This window comes from Hyla sarda, chromosome 6 (genome assembly GCF_029499605.1).
Source record: "Hyla sarda isolate aHylSar1 chromosome 6, aHylSar1.hap1, whole genome shotgun sequence".
Lineage (NCBI taxonomy): Eukaryota > Metazoa > Chordata > Amphibia > Anura > Hylidae > Hyla > Hyla sarda.
In genome coordinates, this window is record NC_079194.1 from 98197937 (window position 1) to 98217454 (window position 19518).

The window sequence follows — 19518 nt, forward strand, 5'->3', positions numbered from 1 at the left end:
TGAAGCAAGGAAAGTGAATTGGTTTGGATCTGAAGTATCTTGAGATAATGGCAACAGAGTGGAGACAGCATGGAGAGGATGTGGAGGTAAGTACTCACGAATGGTTAAATCCATCACTTGGGAGGCCAAGCAGAAGACAGGGTGTTCATACATTTCTCTCTTTTTCCCTATAAAAGAGGATTTGGGCATGCAAGAGGCTTAGGTCAGAGAGGTAAAGAGGTCAAAGGTTAGAGGAAAATGTTACATTAGGTTAAAAGGATAAAAGATTGTAGAGTATATCGGGACACACAGAAGAGGGTGTTCGAATTTTGCTGGATTAACCATTCAGCATGCCCATGAGCCACGGCTTTTGACCGTGATGTTGAAAAAGTATTGTAATCTACTTTTTTTTGGTTGGGGAGTGAGTTGTATCTTTTTGCAAGACTCTAATGATCCAAACATAAAAGGAAAGAAAACAATTTGACTTAAGATACTAAGCATTCAAGCCTTAAGTATCCAAGGCACGTAAAGGTTTTCCTCATAAGCATAGACTCGCAAAAATGCTCCTACTATCACCTGAATTTAGCATCTTTTTCTAAAGTCAATTCATAAATGGCTCTGTTGGTGGTGAGACATGGAGCAGAAAAGTGCACTAGATGGTAGCAGTTCATGTATCTAACCAAGGGACCGTACTATGCCTATGAGTGAAAACCAGATTCATGCAACTGGTGGATGTTGGGTTGTTAAGAGTTAACAATCCCAGCATGCTCTGGCATTGGCACAGCAGCCATTTCCTGAAAGGCAGAGGGGAAAATGGCTGTGCCAATAACAAGTAAGAGGGGAAAGAAGCGGAGAGCAGGTAGTGTGGGATGAGGAACTTCTCTAAACAGAGAGCTGGAAAAGAAAAAAAGGTTTGTTGCTTCAAAGTATTCCCAGACCTAAAAGTCACAGTGCAAAGAAAATAAGGGGCGGAGTATTCACACAACCAAAAATTACGGCACAAAAGGAGAGTACGCGCTATATGTGCTCTACTTTGGAAATGAATGCATTTTTACTTACAGACCTTACAGATTGTTTTGCAATGACTTATCTGAAAGAAGAGAGCAGATCTTACCAGCGAGTTAAAACGTAGCTATAGGTAAAACAGCTTTGAGATGACAGATCTTCGCAAAAACTTCATACAGAGGAACATCTTTTTGAGACAGGCAAGCTCCTCCTATAACCAGTCACTACCTTCTCTTATTTACTCAATAGCCAAACCAAAAGACCCTCGATTAATCGACCAAATGCCACAAAAACATACTTATATTTCTAACAGTCATCTCCAAGACAACATGTATCCAATAATCCTTTCAAGTGTTTCTTACTGGGTGAAGTTTAATACCTTCTCCTTCTGCATCATAAGTTGGGTCAAGTCAAAGCCTACTTGACCTACTGTATAAGAACATGAACAAAGAACACCCTTCAACGTGACAAAATAAATAAATCAACACATTACCAAAAACAAGTCATCTGCACAAGACTATGCAAAACGTAACCAAATTATTAACACCAATGAATATTTTGCACAAAACCTTATAAATGCCTCTAATAATTTCATCATCAACATTAACTAAGCCAGCTAAATTTGTTCAAAGCATCTGAAAATCACAAGAGAGTACATGCTATGTCATGCCAGTCTGTCCAATGCCAAGGACAATGTTAAAATGACTCAGGGTACACCTCAACAACATAACCATGTAGTAAAAGCAAAACATTCTTCAGTGTAGCATACGTCATAAACCAAGTACCCTTTTGTGCATTTTTGACAAATGAAAAGACATTTTTAAAAAGGTCACAAAAAAAAATGGTCTTGCAAACCATCTCTTACCTTCAATTTTGGCATATTCCGATAATCTAGTGTAGTTGACTAAAGCAGCTTGTTCCAAACATTTCCGGATGACATTTTTGACATCTTCTTGAGGAACAGGAGTAACTATATCTTTCATTAAAACCTTAATAACAGGAAATCAGTAAAAATAAAAAAGGAAGTAAAAAAAAAAAAAGGATGTTCCTAGAAACTTATTAGCATTTTTTTTTGGGATCAGGATTAAAATAAGAAAACATTTAAAAATACAGTGGTTCACCATATTTGAGTTTAGTTTAAATACGTGCTTCATGTAACCAGTAGCACATACAATTTTCCTGAAGTTATACATTGAATTTTTGTAATAAATTCAGCAAATTCTATGAATAAAAAAATCTATAAAGAACCACATTTAGATCAATAGGACATAACTTACCCTTTCCAGTAACGACAGAGTTGCTTTTAATGCGCCCTCCGGTCGGCCAAATGGAAAACAATACCTAGAAATATTTGAATATATATAGTTTTGCGCTGTACATTCCTTATCTCTGTAGAGCTGTACTGATGCAATTTATCGAAAAGCTATCTATCTATGCGTCTAGAAGCTTTACCTAAAATGTGTGATCTGATTTTCCAGAAGCAAGCGAAGGCGTTCTTTGATCTCTTCAAATCGTTCTTTTTCTTCCACTGTAACCGTTCCTATGCCATCAGGCCTGGGGGACAAGAGGAAGAAATGAGTGACTTCGTGGATTCAACTCCTGACAGAAGAAGCAAAGCAGAACATACATAGGAAGCTGATAAGACACACTACAGTTTAAAAAAAAAAAATACAATGAATGGGAAAATTTATGACGGTATATATATATATATATATATATATATATATATGTATATATATATATATATATATATATATATTTATGATTTATCCAAATAAAAAAAAATATCTCTCTTTCTATTTTCTTTCTTTCTTTCTTTTTAAATGTTTAAAATGTATCTACCTGGATGGAGAGCATAACAAAAAATACTTGTGTTTTTTTTAAGTTAATTAATTTATTAAACAATAAATACACTTTGTTTTCTAGACATAACCACAACCAAAGAACATTGACAACAATCAATGCGCCTTTACTATATCTTTGCAATTCAACAGTAAAATGTGTTAAGGAATTCATAATATAGGAGCCAAAGCAATTACTGGATCTCTCAAAATGATGTTTTATTCAATGTTTACTCATTAATCCCTGGAAGCCAGCATTACGTTAGTGAAAGAAACTGTGAGCTCCTGAACAAAAGGCATATAAGGTGACACAAACTACAAGTATACACTTCCTCTTGCCTTTATCCCCAGGAGGCTACATAATATGGATAGCCCTTGAATATTTACACCACAGCATAATCCATATGAATGGGGCAAGAGACAAGACTAATCCATTCACTAAAGAAACCAGGAGCCCAGACAGCCATCGTTATTACTCTCTATTGTTGCAGAGCAAAGTATACCGATTCAGCCATTACCTACGTAGTTCTGTATCAGCACAGTCTGTTTCTGGTAATATAAGTCGTCTGAAAAACGAACAAATGTTTTAAGTCCGGGCCTCCTCCAGTGAACAGCCTAAGCTTTGCAAATCCTCAGCACTAGACTAGTTTAGTTGCACAAAAGACTTGGCAAAGGATTACAAACCTTTAATGAACCTCCTGTCAGGGGTTAATTGGTTAGCTTTACTTCTCTTTATTACACAAATCAAAAGACCCTAAATTCCAAAAATTGCAATCTGTACTGTAATGTTTGACTGACCTCTTAGACGGGCTTCTTCACACCAAACATCTTGCATCTTTAAACCCTACCCAGACCTAACTTTTGAGTCAACAAAACTCACCGGAAAGTGTTCCCAGAAACAAATATACCAGTAAAAATGTTTATGGTGAATAAAATAGAATGCAATATCATATCATGAATGATCACATACACTAATATAGCATGCCCCTTATAAAACAAATGTACTTGGGGCAGATCGTGTATACTTTTTTTTTTTACTAGTTTAACTCATTTCATTTGTAAAATATTATTTCTCCATTAATGGGCATCTCCGGCCCTAAGACATATGCAAAGGATCGGGGATAAGATGCCTGGTCACGGGGGATCCCCGCAATCTTTTATGCAGCACCGCGCTATCATTGCTCCGGGTCTAATGAATCACGATCACGGGGCCGGAGTATCGTGACATCACGGCTCCGTCCCAGTGTGAAGTCACGCTCCGACCCCTCAATGCAAGCCTATGGGAGGTGGCGTGACGGCTGTCACGCCCCCTCCCATAGGCTTGCATTGAGGGGGCGGAGTGTGATGTCATGGCTCCGCCCCCGTGTGACGTTGATACTCTGGCCCAGTGATCATGATTCATCAGACCCGGAGCGCTGTTCGCTCCGGAGGCTGATGATATTGGGGTGCTGCATGAAAGATTGCGGGGGTCCCCAGCGGCGGGACCCCAGCGATCAGGCATCTTATTCCCTATCCTTTGGATAGGGGATAAGATGTCTTAGGGCCAGAGTACCCCTTTAAAAATAATTATAATAATAAAATATTATTTTTTTGTAACTGAAATTTTAAACTTCTTTTAAATGAATGGAAAAAAAAATGTTTTGCCCAAAATAAATAATATTGTTCCACATTTTTTTTAGTTGTTTTATGGAAGTTAGGTGCTATCGCTACAACAATTACCCCCAAACAGAACTAATCTAAAACTTTCTAACTTGGTTTAAGACAACAAAAGTTCAAAATAGGACATATTTGGATTAAAAAGAAAAAAATATATAAAAAAAGATTGATATAACAAAAAATTTATAACCTCAGCTACTTTTATAAATATAGTCTATAATAATTCTAAAATATCACACGTATACTTTCCCAACTACAAAAAGTCCATCTGTCCACAGGTCAGCGGCTGCCACATTTGAAGTTACATGGATGTCTCGGAGGGCCTGCCAAATAAGAGCCATCAAGAGTACAAGGACTTCCTGTCTCAAACAGCTGAGGACTAGATCACATCTGACATGACAAGCATCTCTTGAATCTACCTTTTAAATTTTTGGCAAACCATTTTCTCACTGTCCTTCACAAAGTTGACATTTTCGGCAGCACGATAGGAAAGATGTCATGTTTCCTGCTTTTCAAGTTGTTGTCACAGTGCATAGCACCAGTTCTGTCATCTTCACTCTCCTCACAATCTCCCATCTTGAGCCGTGTCACAAATAATAATACTTTACGTGGTTTTGTCAAATTTCAAATACTATCACACAGCTGCATGTCTATAAAATCACTAGTTATGATCATGTTTGCTGCTCATCTACTTGGGAGCAGTAAAATTTGTTCATTTTCTATTCACGTGTCCTTATTTATATAAAATAATAACATATATATATATATATATATATATATATATATATATGTATATATATATATATATATATATATATATATATATATATATACTCACACACACACACACATATTCCTATCACACAACCCGTTATTGGATATGTAAAATCCTATTAGGAACAGAATTTTTTTTTGTACTTAAAGGGGTACTCCACTGGAAAACATATTTTTTTTTATCAACTGATGACAGAAAGAAAAACAGATTTGTAAATGACTTCTATAAAAAAAATCTTAACCCTTCCAGTACTAATCAGCTGCTATATATTACAGGGGAAGTTCTTTTCTTTTTGAACTTCCTCTCTGTCTGACCACAGTGCCTTCTGCTGACCCATGTCAGGAACTATCCAGAGCAGGATAGGTTTGCTATGGGGATTTACTCCTACTCTGGACAGTTCATAAAATGGACAGAGATGTCAGCAGAGAGCACTGTGGACAGACAGAAAGGAAATTCAAAAAGAAAAGAACTTCCTCTGTAGTATACATCAGCTGATAAGAACTGGAAGGATTAAGATTTTTAAATAGAAGTAATTTACAAATTTGTTTAACTTTCTGGCACCAGTTGATTAATTTTTTTTTTCCAGTGGAGTGCCCCTTTTATATAAGTTTATATATATGAAATCATAGTTTAAAATCTACATAATTCACAATACATATTGCATATAGATTTTTGATAACAAAATAATCTAAACATAATTCAATTCAATCAATAATTATGATAACAATATTTATCATTATTACACATTTATAAGAAATAGATATTATGGGACCATTACATATATATACTGATTAGCCATAACATTAAAACCACCTAACTACATCTGAAATTGGGAGAGCTGAGCAATTTGGTCAAACCAAATTTTGCAGTAAGTCAGGGTGTATTCTCTTGATGGAAGAGATCACCCCTTAAAAGGGTACTCCACTAGAAAAAAAATTTTTTCAATCAACTGGTGACAAAAAATTTAACAGATTTGTAAATTACTTCTATTTAAAAATCTTAACCCTTCCAGTACATATCAGCTGCTGTATGTTCCAGAGGAAGTTGTTTTCTTTTTGTATTTCCTTTCTGTTTGACCACAGAGTCCAGAGTAGGAGCAAATCCCCATAGCAAACCTATCCTGCTCTGGACAGTTCCTAAAATGGACAGAAGTGTCAGCAGAGAGAACTGTGGTCAGACAGAAAGGAAATTCAAATAGAAAAGAACTTCCTGTGGAGTATACAGCAGCTGATAAGTACTGGAATGATGAAGATATTTAAAGGGAAGTAATTTACAAATCTGTTTAACTTTCTGGCTCCAGTTGATTTACATTTTTTTTTTCAGGGGAGTACCCCTTTAAGGAATACCATTGCCATTGGGGGGGGGGGGGGGTTACCCTGCTGAGCATTGCCCAGAGCATTTCACTGCCTCTGCTGGTGTAACTGCTCCCCTTACCGCATCTTGGTGTCATCTCTATCTCGGGTAAAATAATTCCCTGTATGTTTTGACGCCTCTCAGCTATAGCCTGAATTAACAGTTTCAGCAATTTGTGCTACAGTAGCTTGATGGGTGCCTATGACCCAGTTGCTGGATTACTGGTTGTTCCTTATTGGAGCATTTTTGATAGGAACTAATCACTGTATACTGGGGACGCCCCATAAGACCTGTCATTCGAGATGCTGTTACCGAGTCATTTGTCACAGTCTTAAAGTTTCTTACATGTGTCTACTTTTGCTGCTTCCAACATATCAACTTTAAGAACTGACTGCTTACTTGGTGCCTAATATTATCTCATCCCTTGACAGGAGCCAAATCTAAATGGTTTTAATGCTATGGCCGATCAGCTTAGATTTCTGCACTAACCACTATAATTTTGTTAAACTCCTTCTAAAGGATAATATCCAATTTTCTTAAACTATGTAATAACCAACTAGTTATCCAATGGATAGGGGATAAGATGTCTGATCGTGGGGGTCCCGCTGCAGGGAACCTCCTGTAACCTGCAGCACCCCCTGTCATCTGGTGCACGGAGTGAGCTTTGCTCCGTGCCTGATGACTGGCGATGCAGGGGCCGGAATATCATCATGCCACGCCCCACCCCCTCATGACATCACGACTCGCCCCATCAATGCAAGTCTATTGGAGGGGGCATGGCAGCCCATAGACTCCCATAGACTTTCATTGAGGGGGCGGGGTTGTGATGTCACGATCCTCCGGCCCCTACATCGCCAGTCATCAGCCACACAATTGCGTCAGAGAAAAAATAAAAAAGTTACAACTCACAGAATGTGGCGACTTACAAAAATGATTAAAAAAAAAAATGTATTCCATAAATGAACTAAAATATAAAAAAAGTATATAAATTTGGAATCGCCGTAATCGTATGAACCTGCAGTGTAACATTAACATGTCATTTATACTGCATGATGAATGACCTAAAAAATAAAAATAAAAAACAATCACAGAATAGATTTTTTTATGTAAACTACCTCATAAAAATTAAATAAAAAACCATCAGAGTGTCACATGTACCCCAGAATGGTACCAATGAAAGCGTCAACTTGTTTCCCAAAAATATTTTTGCACCCGAAGACCTCTGTAATTGTATATGATGCCAACAAAATATCCTAAATTAAAAGGATGCCCCAAAATCCATACAGCACGCCTTCATGTCTGAGGCCTGTGTGAGCGACACGTAGCACACAAAGGCCACATATGGGGTATTTCTAAGTATGTCAGAATTCGGGGAATAAATATTGAGTTTTATTTCTTGTCAACACCTACTGTGTTAAAGAAAAAAAATTGATTAAAATGAAAAATCTGCAAAAAAATTTAATTTTGAAAGTTTCTGTGAAACGCCTAAAGGGTTAATACACTTCTTTAATGTCATTCTGACTACTTTAAGGGGTGCAGTTTATAAAGTGGGGTGATTTATGGGGGTATCTAACATACCGGCCTCTCAATTCCACTTCAGAACCGAACTGGTTCCTGAAAAATCGAATTTAGCAATTTTCTTGAAAATCTGGAAAATTGCTACTAAACTTATAAACCTTCTAACATTCTAAAAAGTAAAATAATGTTTATCAAATAATGGGAACATAAATAAGACATATTGTAGATGTGAATTAATCATTAATTTGGTGCGGCATGGCTATTTGTCGTACGAGCAGAAAATTTCAAATCTAGAAAAATGCTAATTTTCTTCTTTTCTGCAAAATACATTTTTTTTTACAAAAAACACTAAATATATCAATCAAAATTTAACACTAATGTAAAGTACAATATGTCACGAAAAAACTATCTCAGAATCGCTTTCATAAGTGAAAGTGTTCCAAAGTTATTATCAAAAAGTGGACGCATGTCAGATTTTAAAAATTTGCCTTGGTCATTAAAGGGGTTATCCAGGAAAAAAAAAATTGTTTTATATATCAACTGGCTCCAGAAAGTTAAACAGATTTGTAAATTACTTTTATTAAAAAATCTTACTCATTCCAGTACTTATGAGCTTCTGAAGTTAAGGTTGTTCTTTTCTGTCTAAGTGCTCTCTGATGACACGTGTCTCGGGAACCGCCCAGTTTAGAAGCAAATCCCCATAGCAAACCTCTTCTAAACTGGGCGGTTCCTGAGACACGTGTCATCAGAGAGCACTTAGACAGAAAAGAACAACCTTAACTTCATAAGCTCATAAGTACTGAAAGGATTAAGATTTTTTTAATTGAAGTAATTTACAAATCTGTTTAACTTTCTGGAGCCAGTTGATATATAAAACAAAGTTTTTTTTCCTGAATAACGCCTTTAAGGTCAAAACAGGCTATTGAGTAAAGGGTTATGGAAGCTCCTCACACTTGAAAGATAATGGAGACTGGGAATTATCTTCACCAGACTAATAGAATAGTGGATCTGCAGGGAAAAGAACACTATGCTTCTCAAGTTATAAAAAGTATGCCAATGCATTGGGCAATTTTTAGCACGTGACACTCCCCACTTGGCATATACTTTGAAAGCATTTAAAACATACAGCGCAAATACAAAGCTCTGACATGGTGTGTGCACATCTAACGGTGGATGTATAATTTACCATCTGTTGATAGTATAGGAAAAATGGACCTGGCCTGTTTATACAGTACTATTACTACTACATTTTAATAGCAGCAACAAAATTCTAGTGTAAAGGATGCCTAGTATTCTGTGGGCGCATACATATTTTCATAAAATATGTAAAAAAAAATAAAATAAAAAAGGGGTTAAAATGTTCTTGTAAAACATAAAATTGTGAATGGATATTTATATTGAATCACATAAATAGCAATAGCGGGGACTGCAGTTTTTTTTCCCCAGCTACAGCTTCTGATGTAACCATTTACTCTAAATGTCATCCTCCTAGATATATACATTATGTAGTGACAGATGGAATTGATGTAGAAGAGAATATAAAGGAATATGGATACCGCTCTCACCAGCTCCGGACACCTCTTGCACCTGTGCTGCGGACTGCCGGCACTGCCTCCGGCAACTCCTTATGCTAGAAAGGACTCCGTCCGGCACCAAGGTATGAGGTAAAAAAGGCTTGTCTTTATTTATTCCACTGCAGGATACATACAGATAAAGATGTCTAGACATCTTTATCTGTATGTATCCTGCAGTGGAATAAATAAAGACAAGCCTTTTTTACCTCATACCTTGGTGCCGGACGGAGTTCTTTCTAGAAGAGAATATAGTCTGGATAACCTTGTTGCATTTCCCCTTTCCATAGGTCATGATGAGGCCAAAGGTCAGCTGGTTTTCTCTGCTGGAGTGCTGATCAGAGATACAGTGCCAAGACCATACAAAGAGAAGCACCCTGGACAGCAGCTCTACAGCGTGCTCCATGTGACGCTATGTCATGTTGTCAGTCCTCACCTCCAGGCTGTACTACAACATCTGAATCGCATCCTCTCCGCACTTTCTCACTGACTGCAAGCTACTTGTGTCTAACTGCTTGACCTTCCTCATACACAATACAAAGAGACAACCCACCTCAGCTCCGCCATCAATGTCTCCTGTAAATAAAGGAGATTGATAGCCATGTGGATTTCTCACTGCTCATGACCTTCATTACTGGAGTGGCAGATTATGACTGACGGACAGTCTTATCTCACAGAAAACTAAACTACTAGTTTTTTTTATGGGCATGTAAACCTCATTAAACATCTAGTGCTAAAACAGAACAAAAGCCATGCATATGGAAATGAAGGAGTAACTTGGCCAACACTCCACTGTCTGCCAGGATCAGTGTACAGGAGGATCTACGCTTGACACACTAGAAATATTTATTTAATGCTCACAAAAAAGCGCAACTTTATTTAAAGGAAGGTCTTTGGAAAATAAAGTGTTAAAGAATGTGCAACACTTTTTATGGGGTCTGGATGGGTTAAAAAAAAAAAAAAAGTATTAATCACCTGTCAGATTCCGTGTTGGATTGGTCTACTAGGGAACAGGTGGGTTCCTTGGTGGACACCTAAATAGCGCCAATAGACATGCCTTTTCGTTTTGTAGTACTTTGCACAAAATGATGGCAAAAGTGATGGAATTTTTGATGCATCCTGAAAGTCTAAAAAGAGTTAGGCTGGGTTCACATATATCAGGCGTCCGGCACAGTTTTCCTCTGGCGTGAACCAGAGGGAAACTGATGCTAGAACTGATTCCATTAATTTTAAAGGGACAGTTCACATTCATCTGATGTCTCAATTTTGATGTCGGATGTTTCGACACGCCAGAGGGCACCGGACAGGGGAACGCAGATTGCTGCTTTCCCCAGTCCGCCGTGCAGAAACATTGGACATTGGATGCCATACAACTGATGACAACTTGTCATCAGTTGTGGCATCAGTTGCATTGAGATCTAGGCTGATCTAGACATATGAAAATCTAGCCTAGAACAGGTAATATTTGCAAGTAAGTTCATGGAAGGCCCCAAGAGTCAGTTCTGATACCTCCCCTGACTTTGTTCTAATGATTACTGGTTTCCTAAATTGTTCATTTCCTGGTTCCGTGTTTCTCTTCGATAAAAAGAAAATCATCCAATCTCTCAGTGATTGGCCAAGAGGGAATTTCCCGCCATTTCTTGAGATGGGTCCATTTTTTGAGATGGGTCCATAAAGTGGCTGTTACGCCTAGCGCTCCGGGTCCCCGCTCCTCCCCGGAGCGCTCACGGCGTCTTTCTCCCTGCAGCGCCCCGGTCAGTCCCGCTGACCGGGAGCGCTGCACTGTCTTGGCCGTTGGGGATGCGATTCGCACAGCGGGACGCGCCCGCTCGCGAATCGCATCCCAGGTCACTTACCCGTCCCGGTCCCCTGCTGTCATGTGCTGGCGCGCGCGGCTCCGCTCTCTAGGGCGCGCGCGCGCCAGCTCTCTGAGACTTAAAGGGCCAGTGCACCAATGATTGGTGCCTGGCCCAATTAGCTTAATTGGCTCCCACCTGCTCCCTGCCTTTATCTGACCTCCTCCCATGCACTCCCTTGCCGGATCTTGTTGCCTTGTGCCAGTGAAAGCGTTTAGTGTGTCCAAAGCCTGTGTACCTGAACTTCTGCTACCCATCCTGACTACGAACCTTGCCGCCTGCCCCCGACCTTCTGCTACGTCTGACCTTGCCTCTGCCTAGTCCTTCTGTCCCACGCCTTCTCAGCAGTCAGCGAGGTTGAGCCGTTGCTAGTGGATACGACCTGGTTGCTACTGCCGCAGCAAGACCATCCTGCTTTGCGGCGGGCTCTGGTGAAAACCAGTAGCCTCTTAGAACCGGTCCACTAGCACGGTCCACGCCAATCCCTCGCTGACACAGAGGATCCACTACCTGGAAGCCGAATCGTGACAGTAGATCCGGCCATGGATCCCGCTGAGGTGCCGCTGCCAAGTCTCGCTGATCTTCCCACGGTGGTCGCTCAGCAATCGCAGCAGATTGCCCAACAAGGACAGCAGTTGTCGCAGTTGACCGCCATGTTACAGCAACTTCTACCTCTGCTACAGCAGCAACCATCTCCTCCGCCAGCTCCTGCACCTACTCCGCAGCGAGTGGCCGCTCCTAACCTCCGCTTGTCCCTGCCCGACAAATTTGATGGGGACTCTAAACTCTGCCGTGGATTTTTGTCTCAGTGTTCCCTGCATATGGAGATGTTGTCGGACTTGTTTCCTACAGAACGGTCTAAGGTGGCGTTCGTAGTAAGCCTTCTTTCAGGAAAGGCCTTGTCTTGGGCCACACCGCTCTGGGACCGCAATGATCCTGCCACAGCCACAGTCCAGGCCTTCTTCGCTGAACTCCGGAGTGTCTTCGAGGAGCCAGCCCGAGCTTCTTCTGCCGAGACTGCCCTGCTGAACCTGGTCCAGGGTAATTCTTCAGTGGGCGAGTACGCCATCCAATTTCGTACTCTTGCCTCCGAGTTATCATGGAATAACGAGGCTCTCTGCGCGACCTTTAAAAAAGGCCTATCCAGTCGCATCAAGGATGTGCTGGCCGCACGAGAGATTCCTGCCAATCTGCAAGAACTCATCCATCTAGCTACCCGCATTGACATGCGTTTTTCTGAGCGACACCAAGAGCTCCGCCAGGAAAAAGACTTAGATCTCTGGGCACCTCTCCCACAGTATCCGTTGCAATCTACGCCTGGGCCTCCCGCCGAGGAGGCCATGCAAGTGGATAAGTCTCGCCTGACCCAGGAAGAGAGGAATCGCCGTAGGGAAGAAAATCTCTGTCTTTACTGTGCCAGTACCGAGCATTTCTTGGTGGATTGCCCTATCCGTCCTCCACGCCTGGGAAACGCACGCACGCACCCAGCTCACGTGGGTGTGGCGTCTCTTGGTTCCAAGTCTGCTTCTCCACGTCTCACGGTGCCCGTGCGGATTTCTTCTTCAGCCAACTCCTCCCTCTCAGCCGTGGCCTGCTTGGACTCCGGTGCCTCTGGAAATTTTATTTTGGAGTCGTTTGTTAATAAATTCAGCATCCCGGTGACCCGTCTCGTCAAGCCGCTCTACATTTCCGCGGTCAACGGAGCCAGATTGGACTGCACCGTGCGTTACCGCACAGAGCCCCTCCTCATGTCTATTGGACCCCACCTTGAGAGGATTGAGTTCTTCATTCTCCCCAACTGTACCTCTGAGGTCCTCCTCGGTCTGCCTTGGCTCCGGCTTCATTCCCCCACCATTGATTGGACCACCGGGGAGATCAGGAACTGGGACTCTGCCTGCCATAAGAAGTGCCTCTCCCCCCCTCCCAGTCCCGTCAGGCAAGCCTCTGTGCCTCCCCATGGCCCCCGTCCTGGTGTCACACTGCCCCGTGCCAGGCCTCGCCCTCTGCCCTCCCTCCCCATCCCCACTCCTGCTGTACTGCCTGCCGTTGAGGAAACCCTCCATTCTTTCCCGGTGTCCTCATCCCAGGGGAGGCAGTTACCGGACAAAGAGAAGGGGAGACCTAAGGGGGGGGGGGTACTGTTACGCCTAGCGCTCCGGGTCCCCGCTCCTCCCCGGAGCGCTCACGGCGTCTTTCTCCCTGCAGCGCCCCGGTCAGTCCCGCTGACCGGGAGCGCTGCACTGTCTTGGCCGTTGGGGATGCGATTCGCACAGCGGGACGCGCCCGCTCGCGAATCGCATCCCAGGTCACTTACCCGTCCCGGTCCCCTGCTGTCATGTGCTGGCGCGCGCGGCTCCGCTCTCTAGGGCGCGCGCGCGCCAGCTCTCTGAGACTTAAAGGGCCAGTGCACCAATGATTGGTGCCTGGCCCAATTAGCTTAATTGGCTCCCACCTGCTCCCTGCCTTTATCTGACCTCCTCCCATGCACTCCCTTGCCGGATCTTGTTGCCTTGTGCCAGTGAAAGCGTTTAGTGTGTCCAAAGCCTGTGTACCTGAACTTCTGCTACCCATCCTGACTACGAACCTTGCCGCCTGCCCCCGACCTTCTGCTACGTCTGACCTTGCCTCTGCCTAGTCCTTCTGTCCCACGCCTTCTCAGCAGTCAGCGAGGTTGAGCCGTTGCTAGTGGATACGACCTGGTTGCTACTGCCGCAGCAAGACCATCCTGCTTTGCGGCGGGCTCTGGTGAAAACCAGTAGCCTCTTAGAACCGGTCCACTAGCACGGTCCACGCCAATCCCTCGCTGACACAGAGGATCCACTACCTGGAAGCCGAATCGTGACAGTGGCCATCAGCAGGGACCTAGTAAAAATTTGGAACTGCAGTGACGGGGGATTAGTGCTTTTTTCTGACCCAGCCTGACTCCTTTGAAATATTGCTGGACAACTAATTTTTCAATGAAGACAACTCATTTTCACATAAACTTTTAGAACATATGGAGGGGGAACTACATGGAGTAGTGCTGGACTATCTTTGGTGAACTCAGCGTGGTCATGTTATACATTGTCATTCATTTATATAAACGTCTACCATATAAGAATACATTTCTGATACAGCCGCTCCAATGATTAGGCTCCAGAAAACTCTATGCAGTGACAATACCAGAGATCATTTTTGTAATTTCATAGAACCATTTTAAAGGGGTACTCTGCCTCAGCTTATGGAACATTTTGTTTAGAAGGCTGGGTGCGGGCTGCGGGGGTCGTTACATCATAGCCACGCCCCCTCCCATAGACATGGATTGAGGGGGTGTGGAGAAACGTCATGAGGGCCTTGACGTTGCAACACCCTCAGCCCACACTCAGCATTCAAAACAAAATGTTTTGGATGCTGGGGCAGTGGATTACCTCTTTAAGCATTAAATTGTACTGTTCTCAACTAGATTAGTACTGCAATTCATTATTTGTCACTGGTCAGCTTGAAAATGGGTCAAACTACCAAATATTTTTCTTAGGTATAGCTCCAGTGGGGTGGGGGTATGCTTAGAAGCCCCATAGATGGTGAATGCAGTTCTGGCTACGCTTGTGCATAGTACTCCATTCATCGCAGGGGAAATATTTCACCCCTGTTTTCATGATCATAAGGGTCCTTGTGATGGGATCCACATCGATCAGCTCGTTATTGCTTATCCTATAGATAGGGGATACATGTTAACATTTTAATTGGGGGATAACCCCTTTAATGTATTATAAGATGCTTTTATGTTGATTCGACTGTCCAAATTACAGATAAAACACTGAGCACATACAGTTCTGCTGAACTGAAATTAGATTATTATAGAACCCTATGGGGGAGTTCAGTTCGGTTGAACTGCAAAGAAGCCATCTATGATAGACCTTAGGGAATATTTAATGCTAGTAGCTGATAGTAGAAACCTTCTGGATATTATAGAAAAACTAGTCATGTTTCATATCCATCACCATTTGCCACAACTCACATTTTTTTCTGTGGAAAGTGTTAATACTGAACATTATTGTAGAAAATCCCTTTAAATAGTAATGAAGGAAAAAATCTAGGCATAGTAAATGTGTCTGGATTAACAGGGATAGGGTGAGGATAAAGGTCACAAAAGTCTAGGAAAATGATCTAAGGCAACTGGGATAAAGGGAGGAGCCTTTCAAGTCTAATGGGATAAGTTGGTGGGTATTCCATATTCTAACACTATAATACCCTTACCTTTTGGGTTCTGGATTCGGCTGAGATTTGGAATCTTTCCGTTTTTTAGAATCCCTTTTAGAATCTCTCTTTGGCTCTGGTTCAATCCCAGAAGGGCTAGGCACTTTGCCTCCATCACCTTCTGCATTTTGTTGGGAGCCACCAAGTAATTCTGGCATTAGTGGACTGTGGTGCATGGGTGTGGATGGTACATGCAGTGTACGCAAAAAGTAGATAAAATTAGAGACAGAGGTAAGTATGAAATGAAAAGATAACAAGAAACTAAACTGAGAAAGCATAGTAAAAGAAACATTAGCAGGATAAAATAAAGAAATGCAAAAACATGCACAAAGAAAACAAAAACAGGATTGTGCTCTTGTGTAAAAAACATGACATTGTGTAAATGAAATGAGTGGAAGATTACTTTATTACTATAGGGAAGATGAAAATGACTTGTTTTCTTAAACCCCCACCAACAAGAGAAATGCTGGTGGTTTGACTACTGGAACACCAACCTATCATGAAAACGGGGACCTAAGTGTCCCTGGCATCAATGTTGCCGGTGCCATCTCATTCTATGGCAAATCTCATTCTACGGCAATGCACCGGCCCCACCTGTGTGGCCATCATTCGATTCATTCTTTATGGGGCTGTAAAATATTTCATTTGGAAATGTTTGGTGGCCTTATAGATAATAAATGGAATGGTGGCTCCACAGGTGTGAAACTGTGATGTCAACAGGTCTTTAGTTGTTCTTTACTGCCAACGTAATGTCAACATCAACTTTACTGTGTACCTACAGAATCAAAATTGTTAGGCCCGAAAAAGATTTATTCTTTCCATGACAGCTAATAAGAGACCATGGGGGAGATTTATCAAAACCTGCCCAGAGGAAAAGTTGCTGAGTTGCCCATAGCAACCAATCAGATTGCTTCTTTCATTTTTCAGAGGCCTTGTTAAAAATGAAAGAAGTGATCTGATTGGTTGCTATGGGCAACTCAGCAACTTTTCCTCTGGACAGGTTTTGATAAATCTCCCACCATGTTTTTACATTGTTTATACCAAACAGAGATTCTAGGAAATACAGTATAGTAGATAGTAGAAATAGAAGCTGTTCTGTAGTACAGTGGTCCCTCAAGTTACAATATTAATTGGTTCCAGAACAACCATTGTTTATTGAAACCATTGTATGCTGAGACCATAACTCTATGGAAACCCGGTAATTGGTTCTGAAGCCACCAAAACGTCATTCAAAAATAGGAAAAAGTGATAATTAAACAAAAATAAGTAGATAACAAATAGAGAGAAAGCAAATCCTTACATATAAAAGTAATAAAGATCTGCTGGGAGCTGTAATCACTGTCTAGGTCAGTGTTTCCCAACCAGGGTGCCTCCAGCTGTTGCAAAACTACAACTCCCAGCATGCCCGGACAGCCTTTGGCTGTCCGGGCATGCTGGGAGTTGTAGTTTTGCAACAGCTGGAGGCACCCTGGTTGGGAAACAATGGTTTATGTAGAGGAGAGGACAGGAGCTTCTTCAGGGTCCTATACAGTACACACAGTGTCCAAAATGGAGCCACCCTTACTTGGTGTCCAAAGGAGCAGCTAACCCTGGCACAGGTAAGGAATAGTACAGAACTTGTAGTTCCTCCCTGTACTGTAGAGGGCGCTACCAGACAGCCAGTCAGTGCATGCACTTCAGTAATACAGGTGATTTACCAGTAAAATGCCCATTCTGATTGGTCAGTTTCTCTGGTTGTGACATGTTGCACAGATCTGGACTGTCTGTAGCATTGTATGTTGAGTCTGGTTTCAAGTTACAATGGTCCAGAAAAGATCATTGTATGTTGAAACTATTGTATGTTGAGGCCATTGTAAGTTGAGGGATCACTGTACTAAGGTTGTGGTCAATAACTAGAAGTAGTTTCCAATGACAGGATAACAGCATTGCTGTAAGTATTAAAAAGCACCTAACTGTGAGATCCTCTCAGGCAAAATAGCTATAGGAAGCATCCCTGCAATTTAGAAAATTAGGAAAGGAGGTATTAGGATGACAAAATGTGCAATGAGTCATTCCATGGCTATTAGCCTTCATGCAGGGTTAGGTCAATAGTTTCTCTAGGTGTCTGTGGACTCTCTTATAATATCATGTATTTGGGCTATAACCACTTAAATATTAGTCCTAGGTGCACGTGCATTAAAGGGGTGCTCCGCTGCTCAGCGTTTGGAACAAACTGTACCGAACGCTGGAGCCAGCGCCTGGAGCTCGTGATGTCATAGCCCCAACCCCTCATGATGTCACACCCCACCCCCTCAATGCAAGTCTATGGGAGAGGGCATGACAGCTGTCACGCCCACTCCCATAGACTTGCATTGAGGGGGCGGGGCCTGATGTCATGAGGGGGTGGGGCTATGACATCACGAGCTCCAGGCGCCGCCTCCAGCGTTCGGAACAGTTTGTTCCAAACGCTGAGCAGCGGAGTACCCCTTTAAGGCTCTGACGTGATGAACTGAATATAGACCTACAAAACAGCAGACATTTATGTCACATATTTCTAAGACAGGAAAACGCCTTTTTGGGTAGAGTCACACAGTATTCTGCTGTGTATTTTCTGCTGCGCATTTTCCTACCTATTAAAGTCAAAGGTTGGCAAAATCAGCTGCAGAAAATATGCAGCAATATATGCAGAAAAATACAGCACGTGTGACTCTATCCTTAGTGTAAAGTCACTTGGGCCATATTTTGCTGCATATTTTCAGCAGCTGATTTTGCTACCCATTTACCTCGAAAATACACGGCAGCAAATATGCAGCAAAATACAGCACATACGACCCGAACCTAAGGGTGTATTCACACTACAAAATCTGCTGTAAATTTGATGCTACAGATTTCAATGTAAACTAAATGATCGATCACAGCTTTAAATCTTTAACTTCAAATATGCAGCAGATCATGAATATGTGAATACACACTTAGGGTACGTTGCTACCATTGATTTCAAGGGGTCAACAAAATAAATCTTCAATAGTGGCAGATTTTCTGCGGACCCATTGAATCAATAGAAACAAAATCCACACCAAATCTGCCTGTGTGAATGGACCCTCAGGGTACGTTCATATGTTTGTATTATGCTGCAAAATATAATGTAAATGATCTTGTATGGTGAACGGCGTAAATGTAACATAAGAAACAAAAGTCCAAAAATGCTGTGCTTTTTTTTCCGGAGACATCATATTCTCAAAAAATAAAATGTGATCAAATAGTCACATACGCAAGAATGGTCCAAAAAAAAAAATATACAGATCATGGTAATGAGCCCTCATACAGCCTCATACATGGAAAAATAAGGTGATCCAAATAGGGCAATTTAAAAATTACTTATTTTGCGAAAAAGTTAGAGTTTTTTTTTTTAAAGCAGTACAATAATAGAAAACTATGTAATCATGGGTACCATTTTAATCGTATTGACCCACAGTATAAAGAAAACATGATTTTTATCATAATGTGTGCAGCCTGAAAACGAAACCCTTCGAAATTTGCAAAATTTTAATTTTATTTTAAATTTCCTCATACAAATAAAAAATTTTAAGGTTTGGCATACATTTTAAGGTTAAATGAGTGATGTCATTACAAATTACAATTGGTCACGCAAAATACAAGCCCACATATGGGTCTGTGGATGGAAATATAAAAGAGTTATGATTTTTAAAAGGCGAGGAGGAAAAAAACTAAAATGCAAAAAATAAAAA

At 41.5% G+C, this 19518-nt stretch overlaps 1 protein-coding gene across 11 annotated transcripts in view; it reads right to left on the reverse strand.

Annotated features, from left to right (window-relative positions):
* CADPS (calcium dependent secretion activator) overlaps nucleotides 1-19518 on the reverse strand; it is a 560269-nt gene that overhangs the window by 176567 nt on the left and 364184 nt on the right. For 6 of the 11 annotated variants that reach the window (XM_056524517.1, XM_056524516.1, XM_056524510.1 and 3 more), the window contains exons 14-17: nucleotides 2437-2538; nucleotides 2262-2325; nucleotides 1850-1973; nucleotides 99-167 (exon numbers count right to left, since the gene is read on the reverse strand). In XM_056524517.1, coding sequence (XP_056380492.1) covers nucleotides 99-167; nucleotides 1850-1973; nucleotides 2262-2325; nucleotides 2437-2538 — 359 coding nt within the window. Of the gene's footprint in view, nucleotides 1-98; nucleotides 168-1849; nucleotides 1974-2261; nucleotides 2326-2436; nucleotides 2539-15790; nucleotides 15956-19518 lie in introns of all 11 variants that reach the window. The other 5 variants (XM_056524514.1, XM_056524518.1, XM_056524513.1 and 2 more) reach the window with 2 other exon arrangements.